At 40.1% G+C, this 21655-nt stretch overlaps 1 protein-coding gene across 22 annotated transcripts in view; it reads left to right on the top strand.

Annotated features, from left to right (window-relative positions):
* Positions 1-21655, top strand: part of KIAA1217 (KIAA1217 ortholog) — a 354365-nt gene that overhangs the window by 258332 nt on the left and 74378 nt on the right. For all 22 annotated transcript variants that reach the window (XR_002436144.1, XM_021389175.1, XM_021389180.1 and 19 more), the window contains 2 exons: positions 1678-1873; positions 17160-17358. Coding sequence is in view for 21 of the 22 variants with exons in the window: in XM_021389175.1 (XP_021244850.1) it covers positions 1678-1873; positions 17160-17358 (395 nt within the window). In the remaining variant the exon portion in view is untranslated. The remainder of the gene's footprint in view (positions 1-1677; positions 1874-17159; positions 17359-21655) is intronic.

The raw sequence follows: 21655 nt of genomic DNA, 5'->3' as shown, positions 1-21655 counted from the left end.
CTAGTGCTGACCATGTCAAAGGCACTTCAAAGCACACTTCAATTTACTAAGAACAAATGTTGTTAACTTTAACTCCTGCAGAAATTCAGTGCTCTTCAACAACTTTATTGCAGGACATTGAATAATACCTAATATTTTAATATTAACATTTCAGAAGTGGAGGATTTAGTTTTCTCATGAGACATTTCTGGTTTATTGTATTTGGTGAACAACTAGAAAGCTTAGCGACAACAAGCTTCTATAGCCAGCTAATGAAAATCTAATAAAAGCTCAAATTCTTCATGCATTCAGGGTCACACAGGGACTATTATGTGATACCTGCCATTACTGAAACAAGCTCACCTCATTGCCCTTAAAAAAAAACACTGAGGGAACTAGATGTGAACAAATATATGACATATTAGCTTTCCAGAAAGAAGGAAAAACTTTTCTAGAGATGAGAGCATCTTCAAATCTAGGGTTGAAGTTAATTTTGATACACAAGATTTTTAATGTAATATCATCCGGCCTTGAATGATAGGGAAAAGTAAACTATATGCATTTTATGGTATCTTGTGCCTCGTGCTCTTTAAAGTCCTTTATGAAGTTCATATTTACATACTTGTTTTGGGACAGTGAGTTTGCTTTGCTTTAAATTTCTGCTTGTACAGTGTCTGTTCTAGTTTGTTATGATACACAATTTGCTTGAGAGACTGGAAAATTGTTCTTGCAGAGTAACAGTAGCATGTTAGCAGAGGGAGTTTCACTGAATGGAGCAAACAGTACTAAGTATACTTCTTCATGCCAACACTCCTTCATTTGTAGTCAGCAAAAATTGCTCAGGACATTGTATCTCCTATTGAGTGTGCTTTTATTATGCAGATCTTACAGTGATAGAGTCAGTGGAAGGGCACAGAAGAAACTGTCTCTGTCTTCTGCTGAGAGTCTGTCTTTTCAGCTAGTGTTTAGCAATTTAGTAATGTGATTTCCCAGTAAAATCATAGTTAATTTGGTCAATTAGTGAAGGTATTTTTGATTTGTGCTGATGCAACAAAAAGCAAGATAATTATTTATGACTTCAGATAGAAATGCTGGGTAGCTAATGTGGCCTTGCTGCATGACCTGTACCTTTCATGGATGTCATAGCAGCATATATTGAGATTGATAGCTTATGACTGTATCACAGAATTTCTTTTCAGTGTATTTTTCTTAGTAGACTGGTCAACATAAGAACATTGTTGTGAATTTTTCTCTATGATAACTTTAACTGCAAACAGCTTAAATGACACTGACATGCTACTGTGCTACTAGTGTCCTTTTCATACACTGAAGGTTTAAATGGAAATTTAAGAAAGCACAGTGAATACCTTTCCAATCTTAAATGTTCAGTATGTGAATGTGTAGACATGCCTGTGCTGCAGTGGTTGTTTGAGCATCGGAGAATGGCATTACCGTACATCTCTTCAGCACATGTCTCGCCCTGAGGGCCTTGTTAGCAATGAAATTTGCAATGTGAATGTACAACAATAAAATCCTTAGCAGAATACCCAAGGACACTGTTTTCTTATATAACCTACACAAGAGTGACCTTCAGCATACCAGTATTTGAAGAAGTTTGGACTTCTTCCTTCTTCTCTTTTTTTTTTCCCCAAATATTCTGGTTCCAGTAGACCAATAATGCAACACTCTGTTTTGCAGACGAGAAGCCCGAAGCCATCGCAGAGCCCACAGCCCAATCTGGGAGACCAGACAGAGCATCTATCTGAAGCATCTGCCGACTCCTTAGAGGCCATGTCTGAGGGTGATTCCCCAACTCCTTTCTCAAGGGGCAGCCGCACGCGGGCGAGCCTTCCCGTGGTGCGGTCAGCAAACCAAACCAAGGAGAGATCACTGGGTAAGCCCTGCTTCAGTCCCTCTGCTCACTACTCTGAGCTCATACTTTCCTTTCTATATTTAAAGTAGGCTTATAAAATATAAAGAGTTTCATAGAAGGTTACTTTTTGGAAATAAGCTCAGTATGGGGTACTGACTAGCCTGGGGGAACAGTGAGATTATTTTTTATAGTATCACAGCCTACTATGTGGATGTGAAGTCTGTGCCCTCATTTTCTGACAGGACATATTGGCTTTGTTTCTTCATCATCTCTTCCAAGCTAGACCTAGTCTGAAGAGATATCACTGCCTGGCAGGTTTAGTTCTCAGAGAAAAGACTTGGTATTTGAACAAGAGAATGTGAACAGATACGCTTATGGAAATGCCTTTTTCTTCAGGGCAGTGCCCTCCCATCTTGGTGTTGACATGAGTGACACAGAAATACAGGTGTGCAGCCCCACTTCCTGCCTTTTCCTTTGTTATCCTCATATCTGAGGGCTGAACTGAAACCCATTTCAAGCTGGAGCTGCTGTGATAACAGTGGTTGCTGTCTGGGAGACTTCTCAGCTGATGGATGGAGCAAGTACTGCCTGTTTTTTTTGAGGGAAGACACCAGAGGGCAGTTAAGCTGTTGTGTGTGGGTTGCTGAGGAAGGTATGTTTCTGCTCAGAAGCAATAAACAGAAATGCTGTTTTCCTTTAAAATCTCCTATTCCAACAGAGAGAGTGATATAAACTGAAGGCTGGGCTGTAAATCATTTATAAGCTTGTAAGCTTATCATTGTACTTTACTTATTCCTCAACAAGCTAAGGCAATTTCTGTCAAGTGTCATGGTATCCAAAAAAAAAACAAAATAAATGGGGAAAAGACAGGACAGGGTGTTGGGGTGGAGGGCAGAGCAGTGGGGTGGTGTTAGAGACTGGGCTCTGCTCAGTGGTGCCCACTGGACCACTGACATGTTTAAAACTCTGACCTGCACACTACTTCAATGGTTTAGAGGTGTTTTTAAAAGCAAGCTTGCAGTACATGTTTAATAGATGAGCAGAAAATTCCATCGCTATCTGTGTGTCATTGCTGGCTGGGGAGTCCTCAGTGTGGCTTGTTTCACCCCAAGGATTTCTGTGTTTGCTTCACTGTGATGTGAGGTGGATCAGGGCATGGCAGGTCTTTGTGCGACATGGGGTCTGGCCTCTCCAGGTGGGCTTCAGTGGACAGTCAGCATCATCCATCAGCACAGGAATTTCCTGCGTGTACATGTGCTCTCCCTAGGTCACATAGGATACCTCAGTTCTGAGATTCTGCATCAGGTGCAAGCCAAGAATTGATAAACAGCTTTTCATTGACATCAAAGGGGATGGCCTGCTGTGCACTGGTGCTTTGTGCAGTGTTTTCTCCCCAGAAGCTGACCTGGAAAAAAAGTACTTATTGTCAGTATGTAAAACTGACATTAGTCTTCTGAAAATGACTGTACACTTACATGCTCATCACTACAAATAAGCCTGGTGATAGGAACATAAGGAAGGCCATGCTGGATCAGACTATGAGTCTTCCTGGCCCCATATTTTGTCTCCAGCCCAGCAGCGACCTTAGGCAGCAAGCCAAGGGAAGAGTGAGAGTGTAGGTGTGCTCCTTCCCTTGACTGCTCTCCCAGCCTCAAGCTATCTTCAGCTTAGGGATTTCCTGGTTATGGTTCCTGTCTATGTAATAACCCTCTAGAGATGTCTCCTCCAGGTACTTGTTCAGTCTCCCTTTGAACTCATGTAAATTTTCTGCATCTACAACATCGCAGTTGTGACTTTGGCAGTGTGTTCTGTTGGTTTACTACCCAACCATTGCTTTTCTTTTGCTTTGTTTTGTATTTGCTTATCTTGTCTTCATCTTTGTCCTTGTACTGGAAGTGACAGCGAACAGTAGATCCCTATCTGCTCCCCCAGGCCGTCTCTCAGTTTGCAGGCCTCCCTCATGGCCCTCAGGCCATCTCTTCTCCAGGCTGGGAAGTGCTGATGTAATCACATGTTCCTTACCCAGAAACCATCCCGTACATTTGAGTATCATTACTACCCTTCTTTGAATTTATTCTGATTGGACAGTATCTTTTCACTGAGATGAGAGGACCAGAACTGCAGAAGTTCACTATTAAGTAATCCATTCTTAAATACCACTTTTTAACATCTGTTGCATATACCAAATTGTGTTGTTTCCTAATGGAAAACTGTCACATGAAGATGTACTGTTTTATTTAATGGGCGTGACTTCAGACCATGCAAGGCATCCCATCTCAGCCTGTCATTCCTACACTAAGCCAGTCCACACTCTGGTTTATCCTAGCACATGCAGGCAAAACGCGGACAGAAAAAAATGTATAGGAAGGAATGTGATATGAAACATTTGACTGAGGGGTTTTTAGATTTGAAACTGGAACAAAATAAGACTTCTCCCCCTTGTGTTGGAGTAGGGGTCACAGCTACATGTGTGGCTTACGGGATTGTCACACAGCCGAACAGGAGATATAATACATTGTCACCACCCCGCAGTATGTCATTGCCAAGTTGCTCTAGGGGCCTACTAATAGCAAGCAATTTGTTTTAAAAGATACTCTAAAAATAATTGTAAAATAGTTCAAGTTTAGATTGTTATTCTTCAGTGCATTTGTTTTACAACAATATCTTTTTCAGTCTTTTCTGCCAATGTATGCTAACACTGCTGTGAGCAATGTTCTGAAGTATTACTGTTGAGTTTCTTTGCAGAGTGTGACCCTGTTAGGATTGTTTTGACTTCCAGAAGTACAAGGGCAGTATTTGTTTTTAAAAAACAAGGAAACTGTTTATGATTTTAATTTTAAAAGCACTCTGAAAATAATTCTGTTCACCTGATTATAAACAAGTATGTATAATCACCTCCCTTTCCAACTCTATTAATTTTTTAATTTAATCTATTTTAAATACAAATTATGTTTTGATCATCAGCCAACATATTTTATTGTGGAAAATGACCAAGTTGAGTGAATTTTTATTAATTCTGCATGTAATAACTCAATGCTGTTATTTTTAAAAACGGATGTTCTCTCTTTGAAATTCTAATTCTTCTCTAGCTTCCTATCTTACTAACTGCATTTGAGTTGGTTTGTTTTTAAACTGTGGTCTGAATTAACATGGAACCATGAAGGAATAGTGGCAATTCGTTTTGGCTGCCATAGCATTGTGGTTCTGTCAGTCAGGACTGATCGAACAGGACATGGTGCTCTGACATGTGAGGCTGTCGCACGTCATGAGCAGTTGACCCAGAAATCAGTATTCTAGTTCTGGGCCCATGTAAAATTTCAGCCTCCGCTTTTGAAAGGAAGATCTTTCTTGGCTAAGAGGTCCTTCAGAAATTGGCTCTTCTCTCATCAATCTGCAGCCTGGAGACAAAGCGTGGTATTAGAATAAATTAATTCACTGCGCAAGAGAAAATTAGATGTATTTTCAAATGTCTGTTTGAAAGCTGGGATTTCTTCCAGCACGATAACTGTGGGAAAAAAATTATCTAGCAAAACTGTCAGAGCGAGAATCAGCTGAAACCTGGACAGCACTCAAAAGCTTTCAACAGACCTCGCTTGCAGTTCGCCTGAAGGAAGCAGAGCCTGGCGGAGCACCCTGCGAGGCCACTGCAGCAGCAAGCATGTGCTCTGCAGCCACCCGAACAAAACAAGGACTGGCAAGTATTTCTACTTGCAGTCCCTCACATGTAACACATTTTCGCAAAGGATGGGCCTGGTGCTTTTTAAGGTACTGGCGTCCTCTGTGGTAACAGAATGGTTGACACGATTGTTGCAGCCACGAAGGGCAGGGTGTGACTGCCAACCTCCAACTGCCATGAGATTGAAGGGAGAACATGGTATTAGCAGCAATTTCCATAAAAACACAAACATTTGGGTTTGAGAACTGAGGGAGAGGGATAGAGCTTGGTGACTTGTGGGCTGTGGGTGGTCTGACCATTGCAGACTTGATGGCTGAGGAGCACAGGGTGAGTGGGCTTCTCACTGCAACTCTGTGCCTAAAATCAGGTGGTACAAAAAGGCCTCTGCAGAAATGTCTGATCTTGCCAACATTTGCATTTTCTTTGCCTTCGGAGGGATTACAACAGCAGTGAAATTGCTTAAATGCTTAAGGATTGGCATGAGAAAGGTCTTAAACAGTCACAGAATATTTTGAATATTATTTGTTAGCCTCCTCAGCCCCTAGTATCAGTAGGCACAGATTTTAGAGTCCGCTAATTTTGCTGCTGCCTTCTATGGAAATGCTGATTATAATACTAGCACCTGGATCTTTTGCAGCAGTTCTTGCAGAAGTTCCTTAAAGCCCATTAAAAAGAGATTCAGGGCCATAGTTCATAGAATCATCGAATGGCTTTGGTTTGAAGGGGCCTCAAAGATAATCTAGTTCCACCCCCTGCTGTGGGCAGGGTTGCCAGCCACTAGATCAGGTTGCCCAGGGCTGCATCCAACCTGGCCTTGAACACCGCCAGGGATGGGGCATCCATAGCTTCTCTGGGCACACTGTTTCAGCACCTCAGCACACTCTCAGAAAAAACTTCCCCCTGACATCTCATCTAAATCTTCCCTCCTTTAGTTTAAAACCATTCATCCTTGTCCTATCACTGTCTGCCCATGTAAATAGTTGATTTCCCTCCTATTTATAATCTCCCTTTAAATATTGGAAGGCCCTCCTCTGGACCCTCTCCAAAAGCTCCTCATCTTTCCTGCACTGGGGTCCCAGACCTGGACGCAGTACTCCAGATGGGGCCTCACAAGCACAGAGTAGAAGGGAATAGTTACCTCCCTTGCCCTGCTGGCCACCCCTGTTTTGATGCAGCTCAGGATCCTGTTGGCTTTCTGGACTATAAGTGCGCACTTACTTAGCATTTTTCTTTTGCAGAAAGAGAAGCAGCTTGGTTGCTGCCACCCGATGGTAGAAATAACTCTGTGTATATAGAATGTACTGTGTGTATGGAATGCTCTGTAAAGCTTACACAGAAAAATATAAATAGTGAAAGTAGACTTATATATTATATTGGTGGTAATTAATTATTTACCATTTATGAGCTAGAAATTAAAGCAGGCAAGTTAAATCAGGCAGAAAATTTGTGAGCTGCCATAGATTTTATAAGAGAAGTCTGTATTTGTTAGCAGTGGAACTGCCCCCTTGGATTTCTTAGAGCAGGACTGGAGCCTAATGAAGTCAGCGGGAGCTTCAGCTTAATTCATGGGAGAAGAGCTCCCTGGGAACTGCATTTCAAGTTAAGACTGAGGGTAGCTTTAATGTATTCAGTCATCTTAAAGAAATTTTCCCTATCTTGTCTTTTTACAGTGTATGCAAAGCAGCCAACATGCAAAAAGGTCATGTAAATATTTGCAGTCATGGTCAGATACATTAAAGTAAGCTGGCAAGTCTTTAAGAAAAACAGCCTGAAACAACTAGTTCCAATTACGGAATTGAAACACAGATCCTAGGAAATTAAAATATTCTAAGGTAACAGCAGTTACCTTAGTTTGCCATCCAACTTTTTTTTAGACTTCAATTTCTTTGACATTTCTTCAAATTGCAGCTGAAGTTTTTGGACTTGGAAAGAAAAGAAAAACCACCTCTTACCTGAAATACTTTTCAGCTAGAGACCGAAGGAAGGTAAACAATCATACTGACATATAGTAGTGCTGAGGGTTTTTTCTGTTTCATTTATTGTCCCTACATGATTTGTGAAAGACAGCTATATGGAAGAGTGAAATCTGGGCCTCTCCAGGTGTGCTCTTGTGCATTCACATTTATTCTGTACTTACCACAGTCTTCCTTCGATAAAAGAAGATCTTATGTGTACCTTAAAAAAATGTATTTCCAAGAAGCGAGTTCTTCTTTAGTACATACTGTCTCAACAGAAGCACATTCTGTCTGACACTAAAAAGCTGGCTGACAATATATTTTAGATGCTGTGTCATGCTGGAGCTGAATTTGACCCCGCTGCAACAGGGTGTATCACTGTGGTTCCAATGGACCCATTGCAGTGATACTGCAGTAGAAGATATGCAGTGTGTGAAGTAAAACCATTTTTTGTGCTAGCCTGTATCTGTCATTACTCTGTCTGTTAAATGTTTTCTGAATGCAATCTTTATTATTTATTTGCACTGCAGTAATTCTAAAGGACTCCAACTAAAAATGTGACCTGTGTTGGGTAATATGCATAGTGTGAAAATGCCTCTATTGCAGGACTTTGCAACATAAATAAACACAAATGAAAAGTGGTGAAGATAAAGGGAGAGGCAAAGTAATTAGGATCCGAATTAAGAAACTGTATGAAGTTGTGAAAAGGTAGCAATGGGTTCCTGTTTTCTGCAAGTCATACCTGCACAGAAGGTGCAAGTTCCTCATCCTGCTGCATCACCACTTCATACTCAGATTCAGCAGCAGCAATTTGTCCTTTCAGCATTTGGTGTCTTCTGGAAGAGGGATTTGGCAGCTGGAGTAGCTTGTACAGGCTAGACTACCCTGCAAGGAAAGGTAGGCGTCAAATCTGGTATAGGAGCTATCGCTTGGACAAATTTAATCACAGTTTCATGTTAAGTAAAATTTGTAAGTCTAACTCTAATCCATTTGCATTTGGGTATGCAGTTCCACAAACAAAAAAAAGGGCATTGCAATTCCGTGCATTGTGAGAAGTTCAAGAATTTGGCCAAGCAGAGAAGTGTAGTGCCTTGCCTTCAGCACAGTGTGTTTAGGAATCATTGCTAGTGCTGACAGCAAGTCCCTGAATGAGAACAGCTCTAGGATTTAGTCATTGCTCCCACTACTGTTTATATTTTTAGGTAGTGATTCTAATGTGTAATTACTATATAGAGCTGGGCCTGAATTCAGGTTTCTGTTCTGAAAGGGAAATACTGTCATCTCTTTGATGTCATGTAAGGCTGTCTCTTGATCTGTTTTTTCTCATTTGCATTTTTGGCTATAAATTAGCCTGAGTTAAACAGACTAAGAGGATTATTGGTGCACCAGAGTCTGATCGATAGCCTGCTGATTAGGGTACTATCTTGGGATATTGGAGTCAGTGATCTGAACAACTTTCAAACTGGAAGTCCGCTTGGATTAATTTTTAACTGCTCAAATGTTTCATAAAAGAACTCTTGGTATCATTGCTTCTACCCATTTACCTTCTGTGATGAGTATACTGGTAGTGGGGATGAGGGAGAGCAATGGATATTGTTTATCATGGCTTTAGAAAAGATTTTAAAGGTTTTCACACACCCATTACTGCATTGTTACTGCCACACTGGGGAGAAAGAGGTGGCCTTCAAGATGGGTAGGGTTTAATACTTCCAAGACCTGCTGGTGGCTGGTTTTGAGTGGTCTTCCTCAGGAGTGGTCTTTGGGGACAGTAATTTGTAACATCAGCAACCTGGCTGTTGGGATGGAATGAACCAGTGTCAGGATCTGAGTTAACAGCAACCATGGGAGACCTTTTAGTGTGCTGGAGAGTCAACCTGCCACTCACTGGAACTCCAGTGAGCCAGAGGACTGAGCTAGCAGGAACCTCCTGCTGCTCAGCAAAAGGAAATGCAAATGCAACAAAGCCTGGAGAGGGAACAGATTGCTTTGGGAGCAGCTTTGCAGAGAAGACTTTGGATCTAACAGTGAAGTGACTATTGGTCAGCAGTATGTTCTTACAGCAGTGAAAACTACATAAATGGCTACATGAACAAAAAATTAGCCAGCAGGTTGGGGGAAGTGATTATTCCCTTCTTGTCGACATTTGTGAGATTGCGCATGGAGTATTACCTCCACTTTTGGCTCCATTAGTATGGAAAAGATAATGGCAAACTGAAGTGTCCCCAGTAAACTGACCTCTTAGCAGTCTCCACCTTTACTATGCTAAGTTTGCGTGTCCAAGATCCTATTTAAATGTAGGCTTTAATGACACAACAAGAAGTCAAATTGCTTGTTAGAACTATAGAGGTGGATTTCTGGTGTGATGTGGGAACCAAATGTGCTCTTATGTGCCAGTTGCTCAGCCCCTAAACTTGCTACTGACAGTGGAGAACTCTTTAGAAATGAAGTATGGAAGAGAATTCCCATGGTTAACATGGAGAATTTGTCAAATATGGCAAAACTACCAGTCACGTATGGCCTGTGGATGTGGAGTAATGAAATGGTCAGATTCTGCCCTTGAACACTTAACTTCTATATGATTTAGTACTAGAAACAGGCTTTATAAGTAATAGTTACCACTCAAATAATGTGTTCTTGATGTAGGTGATTTACACAGGAAGGGAATGCAAGTGGGTATCATTTTGCTCTCTCTTTGTGCTTGTTCTGGGGAAAGAAAATGTATTACAGGAAGCTTAATGTTTTCTTGTCTTTTTTTTTTTTTTTTTTTTTTTTTTTTTTTTTTTTTTTTTTTTTTTTTGCTATTGCCGCTTTAAAAGTTAAAAGCAAAAGCATCTCTGTGTAAAACTCTTGCTTATGGTGTCCATAAATGCTTAACATGTCTGCGTAGCCTTTGGCAGACACATCCTCTGAAGCTGTTCTAGCTTGCTACCTCTGGCTGGGAGCCGGCTGGCCAGGGCTCACAGCTTCTGCAGAGGCCAGGGGCTCAGCTTCTGGTCAACAAAAGCAGCACAGCTGCTACACCCTGATAGGAAGGTCCTGTGCCTGTTTTTGCGTTGCACTCTGATTTTACTGCACTAAACTGTTTGATGAGTATGAACTGAAGTCTGTCAGTATTGCATGGCGGAGCCTGTGGGCCCTCTTAAAAATAGCTCTGGGACACACGGACCTGCTAGTTCATCTCACTGACTTGTTCACTCATCAGTTTCTTTATGTTTGGTCATTACGTATGATGGGCTTTCTGTGTTCCTCCCAGTTTACTGGCATCTTTTTTGTAAGTCATGGGTATGAAAAAGTAATTTTGTTGGTCAGTGGAGCTATTCTGGCAAGAGCAGGGATTTAGATGCAATTATTGTCCAAAAATCATCCTGCCAGATCATTGTTTTCCACCTGGCAAACTGGGTTAAGCCAAAATGTTTCCCCAAACTCTCTAGATTACCAAAACAACTGTCTGCACTTGATGGACTGCTGACATAGGTATATGGTAGTGTCTTTTGCCAATAGGTAATTTCACATTTTTTTCCTGCAATCAGATAGAACAAGTATAAAAGTTTTCCCTAGGTAAAGAATGCTGTCTGTTGTCTTTAGGAATTTTTTAGCTTTTTATTCTTAGCCAGCTAAATGTGTTTATCTGTAGTAAAGTGCTTATATTTGAGTGGCATTTAAAAATCTTCATTTCTTACACCACTTTAATTGAAATTATCTGTAACTGTTACATTTTCCATGTGTGTTTTTTTTTTTTCACTAGGTAGTAAATATGTTGCAGAATTACAGCAAGTTACTGTAGATAGTAACCAAGGATGAACTAGCAGTAAGAAGTACTACTGCACTAAATTCAACAGTTCTTGTTTTTATTAAAATTGATATCAAATAACTTAGTACCTTGAGCAAAACTCTAGAGGCTATTCAGGAATAAAATTAAATAAGTAATTTCTTTTATTTCAGGAAAAGATGTACTTTTTGATTTTCTTAGTACTTGAAGACAGCTAAGAATATTTATAGACACGTTATGAACATGGAAGACAGATTTTCAGCAGGGAGTAGCTAATGGAAACTAATATGAGAGCTTCAGGCTAGAAATACCACAAGGATCATGGCAATGACCTCAGACTAGTTGAAAATGTATGTGGTGAAATAAGAGAGACAAGTCTTGTGGGTGTGGAAAGAAAGAACTGCTATTGAGGAGATTCTTCCACAGTGCTTAGAAGTGTTACTGGAATAAATTTGTATCTGCATAACTTTTGCAGAATTTGTTGATAAGGACACCAACTTAGTGTTATCCTTTTTTATCTGATAGTGAGGGAAGAACAGTATGGGCCTGTGCCACTCTTAGTTTTTTATTTTATAAATGTGTCAAAGATAAACCAAAGGAAAGCTGGGATGATCTTGGCACTGTAGTTTAAAAAATTGTTAACTTGATTTTGAGGAAATGCTTGGCAGTCTTTATTGTGATCTCCTCTGGATAGCTCTGAAATGTTCCAACAGAAATAGTTATCATCAAGATTTTAAAGTTATCCTTAGATTTTAAAATTGATACAGGTCTGAACAGGAACAAACACGAGTTCATTTTCTCACTTCTGCTCTTGGCATTGCTCCTGACTTCAGTGTGAGAGAAAGTGCAAACAGAGCCAGTGACTCAATGGTTGTATGGTGGAAGATCAAGTTAGAACAGCATGTAAAGACAAAGGATGTCCATTGTCTCAGGAAGATATGGTTAATTGATGGTTAGGTAAAGAGTAAAACGAATCTAATGACAGCTGTACCAAACCTTAACACTATGTTATTTAGTTTACTTTTCAAAACATAACTCAGCATGATTTCTGGCAATTCTTACTGTATTTCCTCACCATGTACTCTGCATTTCTTCTCCTTAAGATTCAGCTTTCTTTGCTAATTTATCTAATTAACTGTTCACTCAACAAGTCCTAGAGATCTTCCATACATATTTCTCCCGTTTTAGTTATACCTAGATTTACACCTTTGATTTAAAGACATTCCAGAGCTGCCAGTGCATCCAGCCTTTGATTGCTTTATTCCAACTGGCTTTACTTATTTGAAACTTCTAAATTGGACACCAAATTTCCAGAGGCTAAATAGAGTGGCTGCTAGTGAACTAGCTTCCAGCTGCCCTGTACTGAAGTCATTGCTAGCAATAAAACCATGATAGCATGATGTTTAGTCAGGATTAGGTCAGCACCGTGGATTAGATGATGGTGCTGAGAGATGTGAGTTGGGTGGTGTAATGCTGCTTGCATAGCGTCAGTTTTTGCCATAAGGAATAAGCCTTTACCACTTGTAACTAAGGAGTTAGGAGCTTGCTGGTACGGGTATGGTGGTACAGCTCCTTGCCTTGTAGACCTCCTGGACCCCACAAGTTCAGGTATGGTTCAGCACTGTGTGAGCTTCCTCAATGACCAGATGGATTCCACAGCCCTTGCTGCAGCACCAGTGGCTGTATCTGAGCCCAGCTCCCTGCTGTGGCTCTGGTTGCAGCATGGGCAGTCCCCAAAGCTGTGCTAGCTGAACTGAAGGCTCAGAGAGGCCGATCTGGGCACTCTGTCCACCTGACTGCTGTACTCACCTTGTCCATGTGGCTCAGCCTATGTAAAGCAGGTTAACAGTGCATCTCACACTACACTGTGCTTTGCATATAGATGAACCCTGAGGGAAAAGACTATTTTGCAAGTCCTTCTGTCCGTGACTCTTCCTAAAGGGAGGTGCAGAAAGTGGTTTGGTTTTGAAAGACCTCTGTATGCTGGGAAAGAAAGGGTGGTCATGTGGTGTGTAGCATGATCATCAGAAGATCTGGATTATATGCTTGTAAGCTTTACTTTGAAAATGGCCTTTCACCTCTTGGGTGTTTAATTTCCCCTTCTATAAAACATACTTTTCTGTTGACAGGAATTTTGTGAAGCAATTTGTAAAGAAGTTTAAGTTTCTAAGGCCTAGCTTACACGTAAATGTTTTATACTATAGCCTGTGTTTCATGCTGTGGCTCATTTCCCATAGGGCAAAAACAGTCAGAAATTCCAGAGGTGTTTCTGAACCTAAGTTATCGTAGCACAAAGAAGAGGGAAGCCTACCACTGCAGTTCTCCTGTGGATGTAGAAAAGCCAAGGGCTGGCAACAGCTGGGAGCACCCTGAGGTAGTAGCACAGCATTGACTGACCTGGGCTTTGCAGAGTTACACAGTGCAGTTCCTCACGCACGCTGTTGTTACCTATCTTCCTAGAGTAGCAGGGCATGTAATAGTCCAGTTTGGTTTGTGTTGTTTAAAACTCAGCATAATCTTCGTGTGTCAGGTAAATCCATTGTGACAGAAGCATAAGTTCAAGAGGAATGTCATGACACATCTCTTTCATTTAGCTTTCTTTCCAGTAGCTTTGCTGGCATATGTGCTTGTGCCCTAACACAACCTGTACCTGAGTTATATTCTATTTCTTTTTGCTTTAATTCTCCAAGGGGGTAATATTTTAGCTGAAAGTAAAACACACATCAGAGCTCCAGCAGCTTCTATGTAGTGGACCATGTGGGTATTGCCAGAGTTCAGAGTTTCAGCCCAGCAATGTGTGTAAGAAAACAATGCATTACTTAAAATAATGCATTTTGAAGTCTCTTTATCCCATTGTGCTGAACCTGATGTTGTAGGACTGAGCAGTTAGTTTTGTCAAACAGGAAATGCACTGAAGCATCGCTATGTCGTGAAACGGGTCGGACACCTCAAGAAGAAAGGCAGTAGATTATTTCAAGGACTTCTAATTTAAGGGAGAGTAAGGAAAGGAGAATTTATTTTGCCTTTGACAGTGTATTTTACCCCTACAGTAACACTGTGGTCAAAACATTTCTCTGATGTGTATGTTAGAGCTCTCTATTCGTAGTCATGATCTTTTTGGATACCATGCACATTTGTTTGAAAATCGAAGACGACTGTAATTTTGTTTTGGATCAATATTTTGTGGGAGTATTTGAGGACAGGCAGAGTCAAGACTTTTCTGGAATATTCATGCTTGTGAATGAGAAAGATTTTCAGCTCTCCCATTTCTGCTGTGTAATGTTTTCAGTAGCTCAATATTCAGAAGGCATTTATTGGCCTGATATGCAAAAATGGCATTTTCTGCATTCTGTGCAAATGTTCGAACTAAGCAGAAAAGAGAGTCACACACACTTGCAAAGCTACTATGAGAACTTGGTATTTTTATTCAAAATATACTTTTTTATTGTTTAATCTAAGAAAGTTTCCAGTAACAAAACATTGAAGATTCCTTGTGTTCTGCCTAAGTTGAAAACTGTAATCACAAATGAATAGGTTTATGTTCTTGGAGCAATTAATTAAATATAATCATTAAAAACATGTGTTATTAAAATAAAGTTAGCTTCTGAATTCTATAAAATGTTTCACAGCAGAGAATATTTGAAAGAGCACTAAAAAGCCATTTTTACCTTAGAAGAACATAGAGGTATGAATGATGCCTCAAATTAAAAAGAAAAAAAAATAGTTTAATAACTCATGATATATTGGCATCCAAAATAAAATTTTCAGGAAAATCTTCCATAACCTTTTCAGTCTGAAACAATTTTTTCAGCTGAAAGAAAATGGAAGTTTATATTAGAATTCCTAAAGGATCTGATTGCAGTTTTGATAAAGAAAAAAGTAGCTACTCTCGATAATCATAGGAAAATGATTAAAACAACCTGTTCTATAAAACAGCCTAATATTAAATTATTGAGTAATATTGAGTAATATTGAGTAGTTTGTTAAGAATTCTTAAAAAATTCATCTTTCTTTCCTAGCTGTGAGCACAATTGCTTACCAACTAATTGTAGGTATGGGTATGTGTTCATTACTGTACAACAATTATGGACAGTGTAGTGACAAAAATACTAAGACTAAGAGGAAGGAGAGCTCATCTTACATTAAAGTACCTTCTGTTCTCCTTCTGTTCTTCTCACTAAATGCCTTTATATTCTAGGACTTTAGCTTTTCCTATTGTTTTTGATCAGTGTTTGGAGCTCAGGACTGCCAATCTCATTGATGACTTTCAACTGAGAATGATTGATTAACCACCCAACTTTTGTGATTTGCTGAGATTTGGTGATAACCCATGGTAGCAATATTGAAGATCTTGAGTTCCTAACCTTCCTGTTTGTGTTCCCAACCCTCCTGTTTGTATTCACCATGTAGAAAGCTTATGGTGCGTCTATGCTGCAGTTATAATGGTGAATTCAGTTTATGTAAAGCACCTTGCCTATTTTTAGTCTACCTGCATTTGTTGTTGGCATATGCAAAGGCATGGTAGCACAGAACTCCGCTCAGGCTCCAAAGTCTGCCTGAAAATGTAATAAGAATGTGCAGTAGTAAAGTTTGAATGCTCTGCATCTGCCATTACATGCTAGCAGCATCCAGACTCGGTGGTGTGAAACTGCCTTGCTTGTCCCTACATGAACTACAGTGAATTCAGCGTAGATGTTTACGTAATAACTGTGTAGGTTGCTCCAAAAGTAATGCCTCCTATTTATTTCCACAGAAACTACAACAGATGCAAAGAGCACAATAACAGCATTCGATATAGCAAATTCCCAGCTACAATACATTATTTTTCAGTGTGGTCACCACTATTAGCTATGCATTTTTTACTAGTGATGAACAAGAGCCTGCATGCTGTGCTTGTAAAAATCGGCACCAGCAGAGTTGACCCACTGTCACCACTGCTGAAATGCACTGCGCTCATGTCTGCTGTCTGGTCTCCACAAATGTTCACCAGGTATCTGTGAATGCCAGTGGGTGCAATTTTTTCCACATAGAGGAATTCAATTCTATGCCTTTGCTTCATATGCACTTTCATGTCAGATGCCATTCTGTCAAACTGCCCCTCTGCTGCCATCTGTCACACAGCAACAACATGTAATGGGATATTGGTGGGAAGGTTCCACTTCTACTGCTGTACCACCAACATCTACCTCTTCTATCATGGACCAACATAATAAAATATGAGGCATTACTTTTGGAGCAGCCCTTGTAGCTACATACTTTTTGTCTTTATTGATTAAGAATGTCCACATTTTGCAGTTCAGCATCTAAGATCACTCTTGTTTCTCCCTGAGTGCTAAGGATGCCTATTAACATAGCTACAGAACTGAAAGAATCTGAAATTGTTTGTGTGTGACCTTGGTTTTACTCCTGCTGGGAGTTTCACGTAGGACTTTATACTATATAATGCCAGCAAATTGAGTTATGAATATGAAATTACTAGTGCTAAAATGGAAGTCTGTTTTCTGGGGGGGGATTTGCTGGGTAAGCATAAGGCTAAGATGCAAAACTTATGTTTGAGGGAAACTGGGTGGTATAAAATGGTGAAGGTCTTCCTCAACTGCTTTAAAACTAAAAGTACCTTGTGATTTACCAATACTTTCCACTGTAGAGCAGACACAGTGTATTTGGGATTTTCCATTAGCCTTCTTGAAGTAAACTTCTGATTTATCTAACTGAAGAACAGTAAAAATAGGCTTCTCAGCAAAGTGTGGTACTCTACTCCAATCCTGTGTTGAAAAACTTATTTGCTTTACGTGCAAGAGAGTCCTCCTTTGTTTGGGCTTGACCTGTGTTCCACATTGACTTAGAAGACCAGATCATTTATGTGCACTTAAGAATATTAAATTTCCTATTATATTTTGCTTGTAGGTGTTTTGTATCTTCAGTATGGAGATGAAACAAAGCAGCTGAGGATGCCGAATGAAATCACAAGCACAGACACAATTCGTGCCCTTTTTGTAAGTGCCTTCCCCCAGCAGCTGACAATGAAAATGCTAGAATCGCCCAGTGTGGCCATTTACATCAAGGATGAGAGCAGAAACATATACTATGAATTGTGTGATGTGAGGTAAGTATAGAAGGAATTACAGCCGTTGGGTTTTGGATTTCTTTTGTTGCTGTTGATGCTTTGTTTTGTTTTGTTTTATGCAGTGCACTTAAAGATTAACAAGGAGTGGAGCTGATAAGTATCTAACAGATAGAAGCCTGACACTTAAAAGCCTGTTCAGTGGTATCTGAGTAGTATGGGAGGCTTGATCTGGCACTGCCTTGAGCTGTAGGTGCAACATCTGTTGCAAAAGCCATTGATGAATGGTATATCTTGTTCAAATATACATACAATTCATGCAGGTTCACATATTTAATATTTTATTGCATTTTATCTGAGGCATAAATATTTAACATACTGAACACAAAAACTTATGGAAAATACAGTTTTTTTTCTAGCAGAGCAAAACCTCCAGGTGAGCTTGAAGTTACAAAAACAAATGTTGCCAGTGTCCTCACAACAATTTCAATTATCTGTTCTCTAACACTGCCTAAGACATGTAGCATTGGTGACCACTGCTGCAGCAGCCTCACCGCCTTCCTTTTTTATGTCAGGGTGCCGCAACTGATACAGTCTACTTTACTACTTCAGAGTTCAGTCTCTGGCTAACGTCTGGATGGTTCTTGCTCTCGTCTGTTAGTCCTGATGTCTGTGTTCTTTAAGCTAAAGGATCTCATTCTTTGGGGACGTAGAAAGTCCCAAATGATGCCACAACAAAACTCTAAGACATACTATAGGCACGTCACACTATAGAACTGTTCAGGGAGATAAGGTGGGCCTTTGTGCTGTCCTTCTCGCTAGAAGTTACAAGGTAAAAGGAATGGATGGAATACCCTAAAGGGATGAAGAAGAAAGTAGAAAAGACATTTCCTTTCTGCCAGTCAACCTCTAGCACAAGAAAATGATGTGAAAGGAAGGGAAGTACATTGCCCACTAGTGCCTTGTTTCTTCTGGAGATTACTTGACTTGGGTACAAGTTGGGGTTTTTCTAGCATTGCGACTTCAAATTCCCCCATTACTCTTCTTTCTAGTCTCTGAACAGCACTGCACCCCACTTTTTCTCCTCTGTGTTGCTTTCCTCAGACTGTCTATCCAGTGTTGTAATCAACCAGCCTCTTGGATTTCAGTTTCTGGGTTTTTTTAATCTTTCTTGCTTAGCAGTCTTTCGCACCCTAGTTTGGCCACTGTTACTCCAGTGTTAAGCCCTATCTGATTTTTGCATCCTCATTCATCATGTTCTCAAATTTCTTATACTTCAAGTAGTCTATTCACTATATCAGATCAAGTGATTAAATCAAGATAGGTGTTACAATGTTTCTGTTGCTGAGCATCTTACTGCCAACTGTGGTCTGGCCCATCAGCTCTTTCACTTTATCCCTCCATCTTCCCTTGAGTCTCAGACTAAGAGTTTATGACTTCATCCCCTCCCTGCGCCAGTACTGCCATTGTTCATTATCTTAATACCGCTCCACTCCACCTTTCTTCCCATTGCAGGCGTTGCTGTGCCAGATTCAAGCGTGGCTCACTCCCACTCTCTGCTTCCTCTGTTCCTATGCCTGTATTGTAGAGTATTTCTAGAGGAAATGCCATGACCTAGCTGACCTCCTCCATAGCCAGACTCCCTCCTTCCGTTGCCACCCTCCTCAGTAAGGAAACCTCAGCAATTCCAGCTTACTGGAGTCCAAACCATGCAGTACCACTAGCATTTTTAACACCTTTTAATAATTTCCACATTTTCTCCATTTCTATTCCTTACTCTATCACATGATCTTCATACAGTGTCTCCCCTCAGAGAACAGATAAAAAGGGTCATTTTTCTCTTTGCTTACCATCTCTTCTTTCAGTTATCTTCCTTGTCTTAAACACAAGTGTTTCAGTTGACTGTAAGCTCTCCACTTGACTCATCTTCCTCTGTGCCTCACATCTTTTGCCTTGTCTTCTTATTAACATATTGCTGTATTATAGTTCCTACTCTTAACATTGCAAGCATGTTTCTGTGCCTCCCAACAAAACTCTCTCTGCACACAAAGTGAATTCCCACTGTCCACCCCATCACCTATCTTTCCTGCAGTAAGTAATCACTATAACTGCTGGCTGGAGTTTTACTTGTTCCAGTTCAGTCAATCCTAGACCCATTTCCACCCTCCCTGCACTTTTAGTCTTCTAATTCCAACCTTTCTTTTTTCCCAACTTTTCCATTACAATTGTCCAAGTCACCAGTGTTCACCCTTATTCTCTCAGATATTTGATGTATACTTTCAATGTTTTCTTCTTGGAACCTTGATCTCCCTTTGTTTCAAGGAGTTTTCTTTCCCAATTTCTTCCTCTTTCTCTTCTCTTTTCTTTCTGTTTTCACTTGAGGGGTTGTATTCTCAAGCACTGATTTTCTGTTGTGGGTTTTTTTTTTTTTGTATGAAAAATTATACATGCCAGTGGAATTAGCTCAACTGTCGATATCTTCCGTGTGAGCATCTGCAACTGGATGACATGAAACCTACCTCTTTTCCCCAATGAAAATGATCTTCTCTTTTAACATGGTCTCAAGGACTATTAGTTTCAATGCAAATTATGTTCTTCATTAGACCATCCCAGTCCCTCTACTTTTTTTTCTTTATTATTACTATTTTTCTTATTTAATCACTGGGGATAAAGCACTGACTGCTACTTATGCCCCCAAACCAGTCCTTTTCTTAATCCCATTCATGGTTCTGCATTCACTGTTGACTTTTTCAGATTTTTTTTCTGCAGAACATCCCTCTCATGCAGCCTTTCATTTCACGCCATGTAGTGATAAAACACTTGGCTAAATCATCAACTTTTTAGCATTTTTTGACACCAGCTTTAAACATGTAGCTTTTTTCACATTGACTGCTGTAATGTTCTTTTCCTGACATTCGATCCAGGTAATCTTGTTCACTCTTACTCATTCAAAGGAGGCAACAAAGGCTATTCTAGCTCATCAGGAAGACTGTTTCACATGTATTTTTTCACTTGTCCTCTGACTGTATCTTCTCCATCTAATTAAATAAAAACTACTTGTCTTCATTATGAGGGCCACTCCAAGCCCACTTCAATGCTACTTTTCATTTCTTGTTTAGCACCAAGTGCCATCTGCTTCCACTTGGCAAATAATGCCAACTTGCACTGTACATGTCTTTAATTTTCCAGCAAGTGCCTTCACGCTCCCTCTTAGGCAGCCCTCTATCATGCTTGGAAGGAGCTCCAAGCTCCTTGCTCCACAAACATCTGCAAAGCCACTGTATTGCTCTTCTTCCAGTCCCACCTTTGCCTTTTCTCTTGCATTCCCTATTCAGGGCATGACCATGGTGCCAGCATCTATTTATTGCTCTTTAGCCTGGAGAGGCTATGCTCTCCTCATGTCTTTTTGTTCCCTTATCTTTCTGCAGCTATCTTGTTGTCTTTTGTGTCTTATACTCATCTTGTAAGCTGGTAAAGAGGTTGTTTTCCTAGGGTGTTGATACAGCACACACATATCAATGAGGCCTTTGAACATGCCATGGGCATCTGGGAGCTACAGTAATGCAAATAGTAGTAATAATGAATATACAGTAATATATACCTGCTATCAGTGGTGTTTATCTTAGAATAGCAACATGAGGTGAAACAGAATTCACTTCAGAGATCAAATGCCTAGTATTTTGGTGATTTGCCTTACAGCAATGTTTTACTTCAAAATGTCATGTTCCTACAAGAAGTATTTATGGAGAATGTTTTTAAAAAAACTCCAGTTAGTTGAGGTACCATCTCATAGCCATCAGAGTTAAAAAAAAGAGCAGATAAAATTCATTTAAATGAAAAATACTGCATTTCTTGAATTGAGAATGAAGGGGTTAGCTTTGTATCAAAAAGAACATATTTCTAAGTCTGATGCAGAAAATGATAACTGAGACTACCAGTGCAAGCCTCAGTGCAGAAGGATCACATTTGTAAGATGGAAAACAGTTTATATTACCATAAATAATTGAAGAACTTGCACTTGCCGCAAGGTAGCTATTTTCCTATGCAGCCTACAAGTAAACACTCATAAATACTAACTTTCTCATCAGCCCTGCAGTTCTTAAACAGAACGCACTGATCTGTCTCCTGAGCTGTGGAGTTTCTTTAATAACTCCTTGACATCTACAACAGCAGCACAAGTTCTGACTAGCTACCCTTTCAAAGCAATCACTGATTGTAATATGACATTGGAAGAAAGAAATTGGACCTGCCCAAGCATCCTTTCCTTCATTTTCAAATGATAATCCCTGTGATTAAGATCAGTTCAGTAGACTTGTAGCTGCACCTGGAGGAAAGGAAT

Source organism: Numida meleagris, chromosome 2 (genome assembly GCF_002078875.1).
Source record: "Numida meleagris isolate 19003 breed g44 Domestic line chromosome 2, NumMel1.0, whole genome shotgun sequence".
NCBI lineage: Eukaryota > Metazoa > Chordata > Aves > Galliformes > Numididae > Numida > Numida meleagris.
The sequence above is the reverse complement of the archived record's forward strand: the minus strand, read 5'-3'. Positions and strand labels throughout refer to the sequence as shown.